Below are 21,332 nucleotides of genomic sequence, written 5' to 3' on the forward strand. Positions count from 1 at the left end.
TCATTTCTGAGTCAGAGAGAAACAGGGTGGAGGATAACTCTACCCAGGCCATTTGACCAGGCAAGAAGCCCAAGAAAAATTATTTTTCCATATAACATTAATAAGTAGTAAAATCCCAAAGTTATTTTGCAAGACTTCAATTAGTGTTCGAACTTACTGTATAAATTACATTGTTGTTTCTCAAGGCCCTTATGGCACTGCATCTCCTTCTAAATTTTACTGATTTTGGGTTTTAGGTTTGACCCAATATATATTTTTATTTCACCTTTTTGTTCCGTATATCCTTTGGCTTCACCATGGGTGTTAAAAAATGCTATACAATTTCTACTCTATGGAGATCACCCAGGTGATGACAACATGCACTTTTTGCCTTTAGCTCAACCAAAATGCAAGTGATTGGGTTAGTATCAAGACAGATTTACCCTGTTAAAACTCTTGCAGGTTTGTTCCTCTCCACACCCTACATGGTACAACCAGCACATCAGTGTCTTTCCACAGGCAAAGACCAGATCACAAGAGGGACTCTAGAATTCACAGCTCACCTGCATCCAGCTGTAATATTTTGTATGAGACAGTTCCGATTTCATAAAATCAGCAAAAAAAAAGCCATTTGTCTTGGAGGATGGGGTTGACTACACTCATCATCTCTGTTACGTTACCCTCAGGCTACATAAGCTATTTTTAAAAAATCCCACCTCTAGAAAACAACTCTACAGCAACTTCTTAAATCTCAAACATCCCAAGAGCAGACTACAAGCAAACACCTGATGCTTCAATGCACAAACTGCAGAGGAAGAAGACTCTGCTGATCACAGTGCCTTCCTCAGGGTAAATCCCTTACAGAATCCAGCTTTACTCAAATTGATTAACAGCCTCTCTTAGCCAGTTTTATCTGCATTTGGATTCAGGTTCAAACAGAATACTACGATGCTCATGCAAGTTTTACCAAGAGCTGAGACTGCCATCAAAAGAGACTTCAAGACAGCAGCAAGTTTGAATCTGCAATGGACATTTATATTTTGCACTGCAAATAAAACATCTTATCAGGCCTTTCCAATATGAACATGATTCGGTGGATTGTAACAGGCATTTCTGCACATTTTTTCAAATGAAAAGCAAGAAGAAAATAAAACTGTATTTCTTACTTTCGACGGAACATTTCTGCAAATATGCAGCCAACACTCCAGAGATCAACTGCTGTTGCATAACTGGACTGAAGCAAGACTTCAGGAGCTCTATACCACAAAGTAACAACCTGAAAAACAAAAAGGAACAGAAAAGAGAATGGTTAGCTTCAGAATTACAACCTCCTAAGTGCTCTATGTACAGCTTTCACTTAGTTTAATCTGTATTGTAAAAACTCAAATATTGTAAAAACTCAAATATTAGGGAAAAGTGGTTTAGGCAGCACATAGACAAGGGTCCTGTATGGAAAATCCCAATATCCATAGCTGCAGTGATGATGACTCAGGATATGAGACCATTTCTTGTCAAGAACATTGCAATTCAGGGTACAACAAAAATATAGTTTCAGAGTACAGCACTGGTGTGATAATCATAGTACCACAACACACTATCAGCAACTCTTCAAAGCTTTTGCAGCTTACAGACCCCAAACACTTCCCAGTGGAGATTTCGAATCTCCACAGGGCTAATGGTAGTCAATTGAACAAGGTGTTTTTTCCTGACTTTTGTGGATGTAGATGTAGTCACCAGAGCCAAAGTAGAAATAAACAAACCAGGGAATACTGTGGGTTTACCCATAGGACAAATCAGAATCTGTAGCATGTCTGTTCTCATCCCTCTATGGTTTATGTACTATTTTCTGTAAAAGAAATTGGGTTACCTCAAGTGCATGGGCCAATTACAGTAAACGTGTTTGACCTGCTTCAAAAGTTGTCTCTGAAGAAACTCAAGAAAATATACCTTTTTTTTTATCGGTTGGATACAGATTAAGTGAAACGCTTCTCAAAGCTGTCCCTTACCAAAGGCATCAGTTCTGTCTACTGTGGTTTCCTTGGACACAAAGGAACCCTAAACTGTCAGTTTTTAACTAAGCAACACAGCACAAAGGTTCCTGGCAGATTCCTGACCTTACAGTTGTGTGACTGTCTCTGTCCATGTGCTGCTGGTCAGACCAGCAGTAACTTCTCTCACACTGTATGTTCAAATGACACACTCTCTCCCACGGACATATGCCATGTAAAGTGCCTGCTTTTAGGCAGTTCTTGTCCTGGTGGTTATGTCACAACACACTGTAGGGACCCAGTGGAAATTTTACTGGCACTGCTCCATCAATGTACTTTCCTAAGTCCTGCTCACTGGACTCACAACAGAGATGGAACAGTTTATATTTATCCTTTTGTATCCCACAAGTAGACCAAATACAGATGAGGCTGACTGTCTCTTCAGGGTATTTGCAGAAGAATGCAAGGAGACTTCTGCAGAGTCCTGTGTGAGCTACTATCTTGCTAGAATATAATCTCAGAGCCACAGGAGTATTCCTCCTGAATACAGTTATAATCCAGCCATAACAACATACGACCATCAGCTAAGTGCCAATATTTTCTTACTCTATGTTATAATTTAAACTTCTGACTATTAATATGGGGGCTGGCAGGGCCTCTACAATTACTGGTGTTTTCTTCAACAAACATGAAAATGGGAGATGTAACATTCAGGAGGAGCCTGAACCAAACCAAGCCTCTGAAAAAAAAAAAAAAAAAGGACAGAAACAAAGAAAAGTATAAGAATGAAAATAAATTTTAAAATTATGTTAACTAGGATAGTGAGTTCTGAATTTCAAGACCAACACAAAGAAATGTGTAAGAATAGTGGGCTTTTTTAATGATAATAATGTAATTGTCTTCTAAAGAAAAATAACAATGGAAGCAATCAGCCGAATTTGCTGGTCAAAGCCAGATGAAACAAAAGGAAATACAACATTTATTACAATCGTTAAATGCCCTGACAGCCTTTGGAACCACTGAATGGCTATTGAAGGGAGGTTCATGGATATTTGCAAGAGTGGTCATATTTGCTAACTGTTCTTTTAAACACTTTGATGTTTCTTTATAAAATTTGTCTACAAAACAGTTCAATAACACAGTACAAAGTACTGTGTTGGCAAGCTACATTTCCAGATACCAATCCACAGAAACAGATTCCTCTGTGGCAGCTGGGCTTTACTTAGCTTTATTTGTCTTGTTCCTGATTTGCTACCACACTAGTGATGCTTTTATGAAACACTTCTCTCTATAAAAACCAGAGAAGTTTCTTCAAAGATTCACTCCAAGGAAAGGAGACAAATATATCTGGAGGTCAGGGATTCTCTCTGGAGATGCCCTGTCTGAACCAGATATAATTCCTCCTAAAACACATTATTTTTCCTAATGCAGATGTATTAGTGAACTATGCTTTTATTCTTGCAGTACATTTGTGGAAAAGCTTACTGAGGTAATACTGCTTTGAGAAATACAGATATAACAATTTCAACCCATTACTGTTTGTGAATGGCTGGGTGCAGTGTCAGGAGGAAGAGCTGCGTAATCTGTGATCTGCGGGAATACCACCAAACCTCATGATTCCTTGTTTAAGGTCCACATGGATTTTCTCACACAGAGATAAGATAATTTATAAAAAGGACGATTTATTTTCCCCAGTCCCACAAGCCCTGCAACATTAGGGCTCTGCACTCTCATAGGCAAAGAACCAAGGCATGCATGGTTGTGGACCATATGTCCCAAACTGAAGTCCCTTCCAGATGAGTGTGGCACAGGACAGCTGCTCCTCTCCTGAGAGATGCAGCACAGCTCTTGCCCGTGCCCGTGCTTGCCCAGGGGAAGAGCGCTGTTTTCAGACGGCTGCGGAAGTGTGCAGCACGGTGGCTGCTTATCCCATGTGAGCCCTTACTGGCAAGTTCCCCAAGCGTTTGCACCCTGCTATGCACCATGCATGCATACACAGGCTACTGGGAGATGTTACTTGAGTAATTTGGAAAGTTAAACCTGTAAAATCTAAGATTTCCAGAAGACTAACAGTTAAATTTCAGCTAATGCCTGACTGCATTATAGTCAGAAAAGAAGGAATCTGTATTGAGCTGTTTTGATATGCTCTGTCATTAATGTGCCACTATAAAAGTGATCAAATAACCTTCATGGTTTGTAACATGCAAGTCTGTGTTTCAAGATGTGAATCTGAAAGGGATCAAAATGTACTAAATGTCTGTTCATGCACAAGTAATGCCACAAAAGGATGACTCCTTTTGTGGTTAGGGTCTTCTCCTGAAAAGCACAGGATGATGAGTATGATGCAGTGGTTTTGACAGTTTCACACTCTCTCTTACCATAGAAACCAAGAAAATATTTGTGGACATTCCATTAACATTTGCAGAGAAGTAGAAATGAAAATTATTCTGAACACAGGATATGGTGAGGCTGAACAAACAGGTCATCACTTCCTCTTTAGCATAGTTCTGAGTGAAAAAATGCTTTGCTTAGGTAAGTCACACTACCAGGGAAACAAGGTCTCCCTGAGCGACAGTGCACTTAACAGAGCTGCTTGATTAAGTCCCATTTTTAGGATGAAAAAAGCATCAGTACCTACATCAGTACATCTCACGTAAATTCTGTCTCTCCTGAAAATCTGGCACACATGAAATGCAGGACATGATGACTGCTGTGTAGGAAAAGGACTCATGATCCCATGCTGATGGAGATCCTAAATTGTGCAAGACTCCAAAATACTTTGGAGGTTGTAGACTTTAGTGACCATGTTGATTTTAGTCCTCTCTCCTAAGCAACTTCTCTCCACTGCCTTCTCATTGCTTCTGCTCAACTGGCTGGTCTCTTCAGCTCCACTCTTACACCAGCCAGGTTTCTACCATGTCCCATGACCTGCTGGCTTCTTTCTGCTGCCTTCCTCCTGCTGTCAAACACACCAGTGATCCCCTGACAGCATCACCAAACACATCTAATTCTCTGCTGCTCCTGTGCAAACACCCAGGTGAACACAGCCTGCTGCCCTGCTACATCCCATGGGCTCTGTTTTCCTTCACATTCCTCATCAGCTCCTCTGCATCTCCAAGCTCTCCCAAATTTCATACCCTGTCCTTTCTTCCAACTGCCTCGAAATGCTCCTGGGCAAAATTATCTCCTTTTCCCCCTTAAGTTTCTTATCCCATTATGCCTGTCCTGAAGATACCCTATAACATTTGTATTTAATAAATCCAGCTACATATGAAAAAACTGACAATATTCACACACTGGAAGAAGTAGGTACCTAAATAAGTTCCTTTTTCAGTGCACAATGCAGAAACATTTCAAGATATTTCTACTATCCAATAAGATTGGATGGTATCAGGTAAGAAGTAGCTGCAGATCACTACTTCAAACTATGTTAAAGTTAATAGATTTAGGCAGCACTTCATGATGAAAATAAATGACGTGTATTTGAGAGGCAGTACAGAGGAAAAGAACATCTGCAAAAATCTACTGAGGCTGTGTCTGACTCTCTGAAGAAGGAAATGTGCTCAGTGAGAATCAAGGACAGAGCTGCATTTAGAGTCAGATAAAGAAAGAGAACTTCATTTTGAAATAAAGCTTTCTGCCTTACTACACCTGACAGATGAGGCTATCGGGCAACACCTAGCTCAAGAAGTTTCAATCCTTCACCTCATGTTACTTGTTTCTGATGAAAAATCAAATTAGTGGGAAGCGTTTACTCACTAGCAACAGAACAGAAGATCTAGGCATTGTGTCAGTCTCATATAGTTTCCATTTACTTTACAGAACAGATTTTCATTTTTGTGTAACTGCTTAATTTAAATGGAGCTGTACAATATACAGCCCTTTCCAAATATAGCTGCTGTCTGAATAGCGTTCAGTTTAAAAAAGACAAAGACAAACAGTGGTTTAGGGATGGGGTTGAGTAACGCAGACACAAAAGACTACATTTCAGTTTGCCACAGACTTTAAGTACAGACCAATGCCCAGTTGCACAGCTACACGAACAAAGCAGGGATCAGACTGTAACACAGCAGCTATGTCTGTGCTAGGAAATTAAATGGGACAGGAAATGTTCCTTTGGCACTGAGACCAAAAAGTACAGAGTGGCCTATGTCCATATTATTAAATTCTCAGCCTCCCAAAAAAGGTGACCGCATGCAAACTGCTTATTGGGAATGATCTTCGGTCCATGCTTAACTGCCAGCGCCTAGGAACTGTCTGGGGAAGGGCTGGTTGGAATAACTCATGCCAGGAACCATTCTAATAATTTAACAGTATAGACAATTGAGCTCCAGTACCCACGAATGTTTTCTGGCACTGTTTAATCTACCAGCCAGTGAGTCACGCTGTGGCCCCGGGTCTTCCTTTCACTCCAGAAAGAAGGCATTTTGCTATGCTTCCCTCATCTCCTCTGATTCAGGGGTGGCTCCACCAGAGTGATGGGGTGGGGGAGGCATGGCCTACTCCTCATCTCACCCAGCAACTGGTCTTACTTTATCCTAAATGTGTTGCACAGGCCAGATGAACACACACTGCATTTGATCACCATCCATGGGGAGAATATGACTGGCCCATATGTAGACATCTTTTAGATATCCAAACCCAGATGAGACTAATTCTATGTTAATTAGTTCTGAAGGGGCTTGGAAGAGGCCTATTAAACCTTTTAAAACACTAACTCTCACAGAAATCATGCCACAAAAGAAAGGATGCTTAAATTCCCATAAAGTATCTTTGAATCCAAGTAAAATTCTTTCTGTAAATATTTTGCTTTTGTGATTGTGGTTTCTTCTGTGCTCTTTTTGTACTGATTTTGTTAATTATATTGGCCATTAGATGCTGGCTCATTTTGTTACTTAAAGTATTTAAATCTCATGAAAGATTACTTGTAAATTATTTTTTTTAATGTTCCCTACAATTGTTCTTAAACTCATTTTAAGAACTTCAGTTTTTTGTTCAGTTCTCACTAACAAGGCTTTCACATGATCTTCTGGACATCTTTTTGACTGTTTTTCATTTATTTTTGTCTTTTCTTTTTGACTAAAATGAGGGAACAAACCTACAGAATATATGGTACAGTATGCAGAGTCAAGCTCTTTAGCATAGCTTCATGGTCTTCCAATTTTACAAAAAAAATCTTTTTCTTCAAACTGTTCACAAGGATTCAAAGTGGAATCTTAGTAAATTCACTATGAACCTGCTACTTCATGGCTTATTCTTTAGGTCTGAGACTGTAAAATAACTTGAAGAATTTTCTTTGTAAAAGAAGCTTTGTAGAAAATGTCTTCTCAGCTTTATGACTAAGCTTGACCCACTTGCCACAGACTAGCTGGAGAGGACAGAATTACAGACAAGCATATTGACTGAAGCCTGGCTTCAATCCCTCCTGCAGAGAGAGGCTGTCTCTGCCTAATCCACCTCCCTCTCACTTAGTAGAAACACAGTTAAAAAGACTCCACAGAGACTGAAAAGAAGAAATGTAGTTTTTGAACTGAATATGCTAAAATGGCTCACTGGTCTAACAGTATACTGTTGTGTAAAATGAAGCCAATGTAATATTAAAAACTGCTTAGGAAAAGAAAGGAGTTGTTTAATAATGTTTCAGTGCCTTCAGTTTGGAGCATGGACCAATAGCCAGGACTGAGCAGGGCAGAAGCTGCAATCCAGAGGGCTGGTGACACTAGGTTGTGACATGACAGCATTTCTGCAGGATCATGGGCCCCACACTTGTCCTGTGTGCTGCTCTGAGTCCTCCTGACAGCCCAAGGTGGCCCCACTTTCCAATCCTCTGGTGTAACAGATCCATCACCGCCCCCTCACCATGCCTTGCTCTGCTCCAGCAATGATGATATTCCCCACCTCCTCTTCCATGTCCCCTAGCAACACTCCAAAGACCTTTGGAAGTGCATCACACCTACATCACATAGGGAAATGATTTTGTGTGTGTTTTCATGTGCGTGAGTCCCGTGAAATAAGGGAGGAGGTAGTCTAGGGTGCGCTGGAGGCAGGAGCAAGAGGAAAAGAGGTGAAGAAGGGAGGAGAGACAATGCCTCATTCCACCCCGCAGTACCATGCACAACAATTCCAGTAGAGACTGAGAACACGTTCAAAACCCACCTGTCCCACAGGTGTAATAAGCCCAAGACAGGGTATTTTAGCATGTGCTGAATTTTAGCCTTTGTGCAATGATTATTTTTTCATCTCTGGCTTGGAACAAGGGTGTATCTCCTTTACTTGCTGGCAACTGTCTTAGTGCATTCACTAAGCATTCTGCATTTATAAAGCAAATCTAGGACTCTCTTTAACCTGTCTCTGAAGACCTATTATTATTGCTAACTCTGACAGAGAAGGTAGTAATTGCTACATTATATTATGTACTTTAGTTTCCGGGGATAGTATCTGCCTAAACAATTACATTTGTTTAATCTCTCTTGAGTAGTGCTTCTTCCATTGTTATTTAACTGTTTTCAGTTCCATCACAGAGATAGGTATGACTGGAGAGAATGTTTCTTTCTTAGAGAAAGATGACAATAGTTTGCCTGTTTATAGAAACATTAAAATCATTTCCCTTTTAAAGTAAGTGTGTATCAAACTACTCTAGTGGCATTTAAAAAGCACTCCACTTCTTGACAGAAGATTTAGCATACAAAACATGAAATCCTTTCTAGTGCTCCGGGTCTCATGAAGTGCACAGGGTAATACCAATTTATCTCTTTATTCACATTCATCTCCATTTTGGGCACAAGCTTGATGAATTGCTTTATGAAAACTGGAATGAATGTTGTTATCATTCCATGAGTTAGATCATCAAGCGAAAGATTATTTATTTATAGAAGACACAAATCCTGATCACATGTACCACCCACTATCAAGTCACTGTTTTAGAATGGGATCTCCTGGTTTTGATGCTAAAACATTTGTGATTTGAAGAAAACATGGTTTAGCATCTACTGAAAGATAATATGACAAATAAAGAAGCCATTAATTTCTTAGATGTTCTATAGACAAAGCTAACCAGAATTTTTCCTTTTTAATTTCTAGGAAGAACCACATCACCCAGTGTGACAGTGCTGCTGAAGAGCATTTCTAGGTACATCCGTTGTCAGGAGGCATGAATACGTGTGCGTGTGTGTTTGCACATCATGTGCATAGCTGAAGATACTTTACCTACATTCAGTGGGTTTTACCTTAAAAGTCGCTGTGCACTAAACATCTGTGTGGAACAGCTACTAGAAAGGAAACGTGGCTCTTAACATGAGGTAACATTTCAACCACTAGTGATTCAGACCTTACCTCAAAATTCATACAAGGAAATATATTTCTACTAAGCAGAGTTATTTCACAGAATTCTCTACAGAGACAATATAGAGAACATTTCTGAAAGACTACCTGAGACTTCAGGTGAAAAATGTTTTATCTTTATACAAAAAGAAAGGAGCAAAAATAGTATCAGCAACACTACCTCATCTAGATCCGATGAAAGTCAGACTTACCAGGCCTTGTTGTGTATTGAAATCAAAACCGTGATTCTCTGTTCTCTGAGCTGCAGCGCAGCCTTCTATGGAATATGGGACAACTCAATTCTTTACAGAAATGGTCAGCTTTGCATGCAATGAGACTTGTGCTTATATTGCAATGTATTTAGAGATAGAGAGACTTAACACCGAGAGTGACAGACTTTAAATAGAAGTAGACATTGTTCAATCATGCTTCAAGACTCATAATCAAATCTGTAGACTGAAACAGCAAATTCTAATAATCTATCTCAGAACTAAAAAAGACCCGCAAAGGCAGACAGAAATAAACACCACTGTCTTCATATGAAGATCAAGTCAAACACCTACTGTAAGGAAGAAGACATTTCCTTTCACAATTTCAAAGTAAACTGAAGCTAAAAAACCCTAAAAAATCTAAAAGGTGGCAGCCTGAGACTGTGCCTTGGAATACAGACCTTGTTCTGCGTCTGGCTGCAGCAATTTGGCATGTTTCCACTTACTCAGTCGCCTGTTGGCATTAGCTAGCTCAGGGAACAGTCCTAACTTCTAGAAGCACATCTTGGGCTTTGTTACAGTTGCTTTGCTCTCCTCTACATCTTTAAGCCACAAAATCAACTAATCTAGTGTCCTGCATATTCCTGTTGGATGGCATCCACCTCTTTTACAGTCTCTCACATCACTGATGCCCTGTCCCTGTCCCAGGAAAACACACAGCTCTAACTTGTGCCAAGGACCAAACCGTGGTTGTCTCCATGCCAAGATCCCCCAAAGCTGCCCCTGTGACTGCCTGGCCTTTTCTTGAGGTCATCAGTCTAGAGAATCTGAGCCTTACAACCTACAGCTGGACTTGATAATGATGACCAGCTTTTCACTGCTACCAGAAAACCAGAGTCTGGTCGACAGAAAAAAGTTTTCCCACTTCCTGGGGTGCTGTGTTGGACTCCAATCCTGAACAGAAAAAGCGTAAAAGAAGCAAAACCATGAAGGCCACCACAGCCCTCTCTCCCACAGAACTTTGGCCCACTTCTGTCAACACATCTTGATCAAAAGGAGGAGATGTACAGAGAAGCCACAAAGAATGAATTAAATTGGGCCAGTTCTCCAGGTGAGTGGCTTTATTGTGGGCAGCTTGGGAGTCTAGATAGCAGAAACTTGGCGCAAACAAATTCTACAAGATGCTATTTTCATTCAGTTGAGATTGAAACCTAGAAACTAATGTTGTGTCTGAAGGCAAAGTACCAATTCCACTGAGAGCCTGGTAGAGTACATAAAAGGCTGGTGGAGCAGTATTTGTCAGAGATGGTCATGTGAAGCAATAGCTTAAGAGTAAAAACTCCCAGGGTTTGGGAGTTTTTAATAACCCAGGCTTGCAAATTAGTCAGCTTCTCTGCAGTAGAAGCTTCACTTGGGATGTACCTGCCCTCTACCTGAACATGTAGAGTTCAACTGGCTCATCATCATGACAACCATCACAGAGCTGGGCCTTCCCACCTATAGCATAAAGCAACTCTGAACACTGCAAATATGTTCCACATTTGAAGCTGAATGCAGTAGATTTCACTATGGCCTTATATAAATGTATGGCTTTAAACTGAAGTAAGCAAAATTGTAAATGATACCACAGAGATGAAACTCCTACTAAGTACCTTCCAAGAATTCACTGAAATTACATTTGGGATACAAAACCCTCATGAAACATCCTTCTTTTTGAAAAAAAAAAAAAAAAGGTGAAAAGGGATTTGTAAATACACACAAAGAAAATTTTAAAAAGTTGAGCTTTCCATACACACATGCAATATATGCATAGGTGTATGCATATATACTTAAACATACCACAGATCATTAGAAATTAGTTGAGTCTTGAAATAAACATCACCAGGACAAAGACATGTAGTTTCCAGCCAAAAGCAAGGACTGGAGAGAAAGGTCAAAAACAGTAAGAGAAATCTTCAGGCTGTCTGAATCTCGCATTTAAGTAGCTTTGTGAGCTTAAGACCAATAAAATGCCAGGCACAAGCCACTGAAGTTCTGAAGCACTTTGTAGGCATCTTTAGTTATCAAAAATTGTTCTTCTTACTCTGAAAGCATCTACAGGTCTTACGTGTAGATGGTCATACACATCAGAAAGATGTCTGTGCTGCAGAAACAAGCAGCTGTGTTTGAGCTAAACAACTACTGTGAGTGATGCACTTTTGGTAGACAGGTATCCTGGGTAAACGGATGTTTTCAACAAAAGTCCATATGGAGCCCTACCTGGTGAAGCCAAGAGTGGTGGTAGAAGCAATATATGTTTGCATCTACATTAACATCTTGTGCAAATGTTATTAGGTTAATCCCAAAGTGGGAGATTTAACTGGTACCTCCTACACCCAAGCACATTCTTTGACCACTAGGCTAGGGGTTTTTTGGGTGACAGCTCTTTCCTTGCCTTTGCTGAAGCCAAATCACTATTCTGCCAGGAGTATATGAGTCATGGGGCAAGACTGTGTCTGAAAGCAGCCGAATGCTTAAGAACAATCAGCTGGAAGGGGGAAGGAGCCGAGTTTCTGGACACTGCTCTGGAATGTGTATGCATTTTACATTAGACCATCACTGGATAAAAATAAAAGCAGGCATTAATTACATTAACCAGGCTGAATTCTATTTTTTATCTAGACAGACTGTATTCCACTTCTCTGCTTCCAATGGATGGAACTCACAAAAATTCTAGAAGATAGCATTCTGCTTTCATCTGTGGAGAAATAAGCAACATCTCCTCCCTTGGTACTTGATAAACTACTCAGTAGTCAAAACTAGGGTTCACAGCACTAAGTGAAGCCCAAGATTTTGAAAGAAACCTAAAGAAAATTTCTTCCACTTATAAATGTTGTAGGACTTTCTGAACTGATATTAACTATCTGAAGATTTAGCAGAAAACCAGAATGTTACAGTTGGTCCAATACTAGAACTTCACAGACATCATTTCCCAATTTTAATATTAAAGATTGCATGATTATGTCATTTTCAAGAAGCCACATTCTAAGGGAAATTATTTATAGATAACATACTGTTTTAGTTGGATAAACAAGACTTGAATTAGTCTAGATCACTGAAGACTCTACTCCACAGTGGTGACAGACTTATAAAAACATAATATGTTTTATTTGTGAAAATAATGTTGTAGATCAGACTTCTATAGATAACACTCTCAAAATTGATACAAAGCATCAATTATTTAAGCCAAAGAGATAATAGCTTAAGACAATACAAACAAGAATGTTCAAGGTAATGAGTGCTTTCATGTTACAAGTTCTCAAGTCTGAGGGCACTGCATCAAGCTAAAGGACAATGAGATAAGAGCAATATTGCTAGTTACTAACAAATGGCAGATAAAAGACCTCTTCTGGATTCTGATTAAGTGACAGCATTCTACACATTCCTGTGAGTTGAGAAAGTTTGCCTGAGAACAGCAGCTATGTTACATGTGAAGCACCACTAAACAAGCGTATCTCTATGTTTTCAAATTCCAGAGTGAGCAATGGCTCTTTCTCCCATCCCTTTAACTTGAACAGAAGCTCCCTCTCTCCTTCTGGACACGCAGGAATAACTTGCCGTGCTTCAGTTTCCATTAAGACATATAAATGTATATGCTGCAAATAAAGAGAAGTTCTGTAGGACTCCATGGCTGCGAGCCAATGTTTACAATCCCCTGGGTGGGAAATGACGGGTGAAAGGCTCTCCATGGCAGGCTGTAGGAGTCTTTGCTGTTGCCGACAATGACCTTCTGCCTCTATTTTCAAAGTAGCTCCCCTGTTAACTCCTTGAACACTGAGTGCAGAGAGGCCTTAGAGAGGAAACACCTTCCCTGAGAGTCCAAATCCACTTTGAGGCATCTGTTTGACAGACTCCAATTTCAGCAGTGGTTAAGGGAATGTCGGCTGATATGTGTACTCTGCATCTGCTGTTGGAGTGTGGCATTGAGATGCAATTTTAGTAGTCCAGAATCGGGCTTAGCTGTGTTCTGCATGATACAAAGTGAATGTTCTCAGCTTCAGGGAAAGTACATCAATTTATAGGCACAAGGGTTTGCCAAACACTGAGCATAATGAGTCTCAAGGACAGAAGGAAAAATCCAATTTATAGATATATGTTTTAAATCTCTCTGGCCAGTCAGTAGCAATGTTGTTTGCTGGTAGTGGCAATACCTTCTCTTGGGGTCTCCTTGAAAGAGCAATAATACTAAAAAATTGAAGACAGACTGAACCACAGACTGCCATTGTACAGCAAAGTGAAGATACACAACAGAGCACTCACTGTGGAAAGGAGATGTACTGCTTTAAAAGGTTTGCCCTTCTCCTGCCTGACAATGTAAAATACAATATTTAGGAGATCTCTTCTTGTGTCATATCCCTTTTGCTCTGTAAATCACTCACGGCTCCTAACAGTTCAGGAAGAGTCCTTATAAAAAAAGATAAATATGGACTTAACAAAAAAGGCCTTCTAAAATGCTTATTGCAATATATATCCATCTTTGAAAATAAGAGAATAAATCCAATGGAAACTAATATTCAAGCACTAGTGTAGATACTTTAATGGTCTCAGAGACGGAGTAAAGTGCTCTTGTGAAAACATCAACTTTACAACCAGTTAATCTTGGAATATGTTTTCCCATCTTTGGCACTTGTCTAAGCCTTTTCCTCACAAAGATCCATTCTCAGAAACAACCACTGCATGTGAAAAATTCTCTACATATTCCCTGAAAGGGAATAAGAGTGCTTGCCATCTCCAGAAGATGTTCACAGTATTAAAAGCCAGAAAGAGAGAGCAACATCTATCCCCTCCTTGAACTTTTAGAGGAAGTCCTGTAAATAACATCCTCATGTGGTCAGGAAATACTTGTGTAACATCCATGTGTGGCCCCATGGATGCTGAGGAGGAGAGAAGAGAGAAGCAGTACCAGAAGCCAGAGTTTCTGCAGAGCCACCAAGCCCAAGTATCAGCAGCTCTGGGACTGACACAGGTCAACAGCCTCTAAAGCTGTTGCATTGTCTAAGGTTCTAAATTTAAAGAGGAACAGACAAGCCGGTAGAACCTCAGTTCCTGAGGCAAAAAATATTTCGCATGAGAAGGGTAATGTTATTAAGCTGTGTCAAAAACCACAACTGGACATCTCATAAAAAGCTCCAAGCTAACTCCAAATACGTACGTAATTCCTACCGAGTTCAGTCAATGCTCTGGGTGGTTAGAGGAAGACAACTGCAGGCAGTGAAATCATTGATATTTACATCTATGCTTGTTTTTGATTGTCAATACTTTAAAAAGTAGCTTTAGAAACAGAAAGTTAGAAGTACTCAATGTTTTCTAAAGAGGATAAAATTGCAGCTAATAAATACTATTTTTTTTTTAAGGAAAATTGCAGCCTGCAAGGAGAAGAATTTTTGATGATATCAAACAAAGAACTTATTTAGATTGGAATATTTTTCTTTTCTGTTAAGGTTGTGTTTCTGATATTTAAAGTCATTAGTGATCCTGGGATCAGAAACTAAATGTTTTCAAGAGCTACCAGTATTATTGTTTTTGGAAGGATACACTCAGGATGAATTTAGAGCGAGTTAGTTTTTGTAATATGAAGCTTTTACAAAACCATGGGTCTAAATGACCCCTCCTTAAGCTTTTCTATTTACAAAGCATCTTTAAACACCAGATAAACTTTGTTTTGTTTTGGGCTACTGCATGAAAATCTGAAAATGAAACTTCTTTGAAAAGAAGTAGGAACAAGACCAAAATAACCCATGAGCACAATCCAGGAGAAGGAAAACAGAAGTGAACAGCACAACTAACTAAAAAAAAAAAAGAATGGATTTTTAGTTACAGCAAAGATGTTATTTGGATTAATAAAAGAGGCTTTTAGTGCTTCTGAACAACTGAAGTGTTAGTCTAGCAACATGCCTTGAAATCACTTATGTGCAGACTAACCGTATTTCTTAATACAAGTCTAGGTGTAATCTTCAGGCTGAAAAACAATGTAGAGGACTGGAGATGACCTCTCTGAACCATTCTGCCATTCCTATATGTAGGGCCTGGGATGAACAACAGTTGACTGGGAAATGCTGCACACAAGAATGCTATCTACGTGTTGCATCTCACATATCAGGCACAAGTGTAATTTTAATCAATTACATCTCAGGCAAGTACAAAATAGATTACATGCCACTCCCAGAATAAGTGATCATGAAGTCAGCTTATTTTTCAAAGTTTGAAAGACTTTCCTTGTCCTTGACTGCAGAAGGAACCAGTGTACTTATGAGGAATGAAGCCTATTCTAATTAATCTAACTTCCTGTGAAGTTTTAAGTATTTTGTAATGAGTAGCAGCTCAGTACATGCAAATATATGATTTTTTTATTTTTATGAGGAAAAAAAGGCAAATCTGTAATTTGGAAGGTGATTTTGGTATCGGTACATTTATGTTGCTAAGCGTGGGCCTGCTCTTGAAATCTGCTGGCTTAGGGGACCTAACAGAGTCTCATGCCTGCCAGTGATCAGGAGCAAGCTGTACTTATCTCTCCCATAGATCTGACCCATTTTTTTTCATCTACTGCTTCTATACCACCACTTTGACAGCTTGTTTCCAACTGACATCCCTAACTGTGGATAAATTATACATATAGATTTCACTAGGGACTATAATGTGTGGAGGGTCTTTAAAGAGAGCAAAAATGCTTTCCTCATGTGACAGGATACAATGGTTGGTTGTAAGGGTATGAAGAAGGTATCCATGCATAGGAAACAGCACAATTATTAGTAAAAACCAAGAAATTTTGCATCAAGGGCCACTTGTCACTGGAAGATGGTCCAAGTACATCTGAAAATGCTGCATAAATATATGACAACTTAAGGTCTAATAATAAGTTATTTCTCATTAATTGAACCTGTTGTAGGTACAATCCCTGTCACTGCCTAGTGCAGACGGTTCTCCTCTCCATACAAACTGACAACCTTCACATCAACTTGCATCTTCTTTGGAGAGGTGGCCTAATGCCTGCAATCTGTTCTTGTTTCTTTTCCCTGCTATGAACTAGTACAGCAAAATGACTTACGACATTGCATATAGTAAATCAGGAATATAAAACTTCCTTAAAAAGATGCCAACACCTTAACTGTTTTATAAGACAAAGAAAATGCAAAAATGGTATCAAACTAGCATGTTTATGCTGCCTCCTGTTTTTATCCAAGTGTTAATGCTATACTGTGGGCTTTTCCCTAAACCAGATAACTGTAAGGTCTGATTTCATTGATGAGTTGAAAAAGGCAGCATTCACTGCTACTGAGGGTCTCCTTCTTGCAGCTGTTGCTGTGATGGGTTGTATTTAAGGAAATTTTCTCCCTCCTCCCTCTGAAAATTTAACACCTATGATTTAACATTTAAAACCCAGCTTCTGTTCAAACACTTCAAAACAATAACAATGCATTTGCATTGATGTAGTTTTATTTCTTGTAACAAAATCATTAGATTCCTGAAGAAACAACTGAACTGCTCCATACACAGTATATAGTTAAAACTGCAGAACTGAAGCCAAAATATGCACAGCTAAAAGGAATGTTACAGGGGGGCCTCTCTTAGTGAACAAAGCAGGCTCAGTTTGGCTCTTTTTCCCTAGCGCTACCACATCCGCACATCGTTAGTTGGAAAATTCCAGATATATGCTGTAATTTTTTTGTGCTTTTTTTTCCCAGTACACTTGAGGCTTTAGTGTCCAGATGCCATTTTCCCCCCCTTATCTGTCCCTGCTAGTTTGGGCCTTTGCCAGTTGTGGTCAACAATTAATACAGCAAAAGAAAAATACAGTACACTCCCTGGCAACTGGCAGAGGCTCACAGGAAATACCAAATAAAAACTTTATTATGTATTGTTTAACTATTTTGTTTGCCTGTGGGCCACCCTGTTGTTGGTGTAATTTAGAAAAGCAAGCTCCATCTGGATGATCTGTGCGCAGGCTCATTGTTCCCAGAATCTGTCACGCACAATCACTGCTTCAGCCTGTGGCCCTCTGCAGAAAGAAGCAAAGGCATGGCAGCCCTCCAGCCTGCATTCCTTTTCATTAGACAACTTGTGACCAAATGTTAGAATAGAAGAGTAACCTTTTAATATTCATGTAATTAATTTACTTTCCCCTTTAATTATAAACCTTCACGTGAAAAGAAGAAAATAAAAAGACTTCCCTTCATGATTCTCCTCCCTCCCCCATCCTTTCTATCTGCTTTCTGGGACATGGAAGGTGCTGGTTTCATTACACATAGGTACCAGTACTTCTGTCTATTGGGAAATTTGCATGGCCAGAACATGTTGGCAGGCTTTTAGTTTATGTATTAATTGGTCTGGTACATGGAATAGATTCTGAATTATAATAAAATGGGAGAAATTAAATTCTTTCCTCTGTATGCCCTTGCAGCATCTGCTTCCTTGTCTTAATCACTGGGGTAATCCATTGAACACAAAGCCATTCTTCTGTATTTGAAAACACAATAGACATCTAATTGAAGTTCCCTTTCACAGTAAGGTCAGCATATGACTCAAAATACTGTGTCAGCTGGGATTTTGGCTGTGCAAGGTTAGGTGTATAGGCAGTGCTTTGTTGTTGGAAAATGGTGGCATTTTTTATCTTAAGCTAGATCAATGCTGAACTGGCTAACATGATGCCAAAGTCTGCCCCCTACAATTCAATAAGTGCATTTGATTGCAAGTGTATCTGATGCTTTAAGGTCTCATCATATGAGTTCATTTCAACACACTGAACTGGGGCCCTAATTTCCACGTGGGTAAGTTCACCTTTTAGTTGCTACAGCCCATTCAAAGGAATCCAACTGTAGTAGTTATAATTCGAGTAAATGAAGCTAAGGTAGAAACTGCCTGTCTCCAAGGCAGCATTTAAGTTCTTATTGCCTGATTTTGATTGCAGTTTAAATAGGTGATGAGGACATTAAGGATTCACAGCCACTTGGCATATCAAAGGATGGGGGCCCAAACATACTCAAGTATCCTGTATAAGATGCAATGGTTTCTATGGCAACTGAGGAACTGTTACCGACCTTCATTCATTTTTCTTTTATTAAATAGGTATACTGCCATGTTAGGTCTGCAAGTGATCAACATATATGCTAGTGGTTTGATTAGTTCATGCATCAACCCATCATAGGAACAGAAAGCAGCACAAGAGATTTTCTGTTGTGGTCACTTTAGCAAAAAATAGTGCAGCAAGTCAGAATGTTTTAGACCAGGGCAAGACTTTAAAGTGAAAAGTCTTTCACTTAGTAATAAAATAACACTTAATTGGGTTGGAACAATTCTGCCTGTTCAGTACCTTTAGTAGGGAATATAACAAAAAAGATGACATTTTTCATATTAATTGCATATTCAGGGTATAATATTTCACATACTCACTATGAAAGAATTCCAGCTATGTGTCAAATTAAATTACTTGCATATAAAAAAGTAGCATCTTCTGTCCAGAAGGCAAAGCAGCAACTGGAAATAAAAGTGAATTCAAACACTCCTTGGCCTAAAGCAACAAGAAATTAGAAAACCCCACCAAGTATAATGCAACAAAAAAATTCTTGTCATTGTACTTAGTATGGCCTAATTTCTCCTGTCAATGCATTGACTGTCTTTTTATGCTTCCTCAATTTCTTTTTGCTCTCTTTTCTCCTAATTCCCTCCGTGTACTGTGTACTGACTCCTATGGGTGTGCTACAAAATCTACAATTTTTGTGGGAAACAAAGATGTTAGGAACTGTGCTAAGCCAAAATCAAAGAGAGAAGTAGGATGCTGGATTCAAACGAAGAGTCAGGATGGACTGTATGACAGCTAGAATTCAACAATTTTAAAAAATTGCAGTATACTTATGATGAGTCATTTAAGATGTAACAGAGGTCAAGGTCCTCCAGATTCTTCCCCATTTTCACTTCCTGAGCAAATAAGCTTAAATACTAATGTAAAAACTCAGTAATTAAATCTAGATGAATTTTAATGACATTGCTCAGAGGGTAAAAACATAAGAATGAAAAGCAATATGCATAACCACAGCTGGATGCTTACAAATATCAAAGGAGAGTAATACACTCCCATAAAGAAATCTTCTTTCCTCTGAATAATAGGAGATAATGTTAAAATCCTAGATTAAAATAATTATGTTGATTAATTGAAAAAAATTAGTCTATTAAGTAGGAATTTATCATAATGGAAAAATTTAATGCTTGGCTGTAAATACATAATATGGTAAAATGTCTTCAAAAAAGAAAACAGATCTTGATTCAAACAGAAAATCAGATCTTGATTCAAATTTCTACAGCTTGTGACACAATGATGTTCTGTTCCATGATGATGGAGTTTCAAAGGAATCATCTCTGCTGAGGGGATTATGATGCAAAAGCTTAACTTCAGACAAGTTCTTTCCTACTGTCAGAACAGAAATCCATGGTTTCTCCAAATGATCACAGCCTGATAGGACAGTGCTGTAACTTCCCATTCCACTGACCAAATCAGAAATCCCTTAGCGTGTAAAAACTATAAAACTAGGGAAAAAAAACCTGTTCTACCTGAAAACTGTGGTGGAAGCATGCAGGAACAGTTCTGCTGAGCTTCTCACCTGGACAAGGTGCCTATACAGGCCCATTAATTCTTGGAAATACCCAAAGCAGTGTTCAGAGCAGGGTGGTTCACTCCTGAAATCAATGTTCAATCAGGATGAAAGGGCTTCTCCATTTTAGCATGCGCCTCACCAGGAATTATTGACACATATGTGTTCATACTTCTGAATGGGTTTAGAGCCTAAGGGATATCTAGGGAATCCTCAGGAGAACATGAAGGTTGTCTATTTAACACTCGTGCTGTTCTTTCAGACTTCTGAGCTTACCTGCAACTACTGTGAATGGAGCTATTCATGTTTATCACAGAATCATAGAATATGCTCAGTTGGAAGGGACCCATCAGGATCATGGATTAAAGCTCCTGAGTCTGTGCAGGACATCCCAAGAGTCACACCAAGTCCCTGAGACCATTGTGCAAACCATTCTTGAACTCTGTCAAGCTTGGTGCTTTGACTATGTCCCTGGGGAACCGGATTCAGTTCTCAATTACCCTCTGGGAGAAAAACCTTTTCGTAATATCCCGCCTAGATCTATCCTAACTCAGTTTCATGCCATTTCCTTGAGTTCTGTCACTGGTCTGATGAGTGAGGAGATCTATACCAGAACCTGCCACACTGCTTCCCCTCATGAGGATGTTGAAGACCACAGTGAGTTCTCTCTCAGCCTCCTCTCCTCCAGGATGAACAGAACAAATTACCTCAGCCACATCTCATAAAACTGCCCCTCCAGACCTTTCACCACCCCTGAGGTTCTCTTTAATAGCTTAAGGTCTTTTTCGTATTGTGCTGTCCAAAACTGCACACAGGACTCAAAGTGAGATCGCACGAGTGCAGAGCATCAAAAGAAAATCTAATGTGGACATCTTCTCAAGGTACAAGGTGAAAGCTTCTCTGTCATGATAGTTTGACTAGCAACATGGAAAAAGAAAATTAACACCTGAATTCAACTGTATAAAAATCATGACTTATTTAAAAAAAAGCAGCAAGTGATCAGAAAGCCTATTTCAATGCATACGAAATACAAAATACACAGCTCCACCCAGTATAAAAAACCTTCCACTTTTTAATTCTATTACCTTGTAGTAGCCTACTACCACTGCTTGTGAAGCTACTGAAGGCATAGAGAAAAATAAAAACTCTTTGATTTGTAATACAACTTAGAAAGCCTCAGGCATTTTGTACATTTTGACTGCCTATGATAAGGG

At 39.3% G+C, this 21,332-nt stretch overlaps 1 protein-coding gene across 1 annotated transcript in view; it reads right to left on the reverse strand.

Moving 5' to 3' along the window:
* The window catches only part of CDK6 (cyclin dependent kinase 6), a 127,906-nt gene that overhangs the window by 33,741 nt on the left and 72,833 nt on the right, over positions 1-21,332 (reverse strand). The window contains exon 4 of the mRNA XM_038130146.1: positions 1,146-1,255. Coding sequence (XP_037986074.1) covers positions 1,146-1,255 — 110 coding nt within the window. The remainder of the gene's footprint in view (positions 1-1,145; positions 1,256-21,332) is intronic.

The sequence above is a fragment of the Motacilla alba genome, chromosome 2 (assembly GCF_015832195.1).
Source record: "Motacilla alba alba isolate MOTALB_02 chromosome 2, Motacilla_alba_V1.0_pri, whole genome shotgun sequence".
Lineage (NCBI taxonomy): Eukaryota > Metazoa > Chordata > Aves > Passeriformes > Motacillidae > Motacilla > Motacilla alba.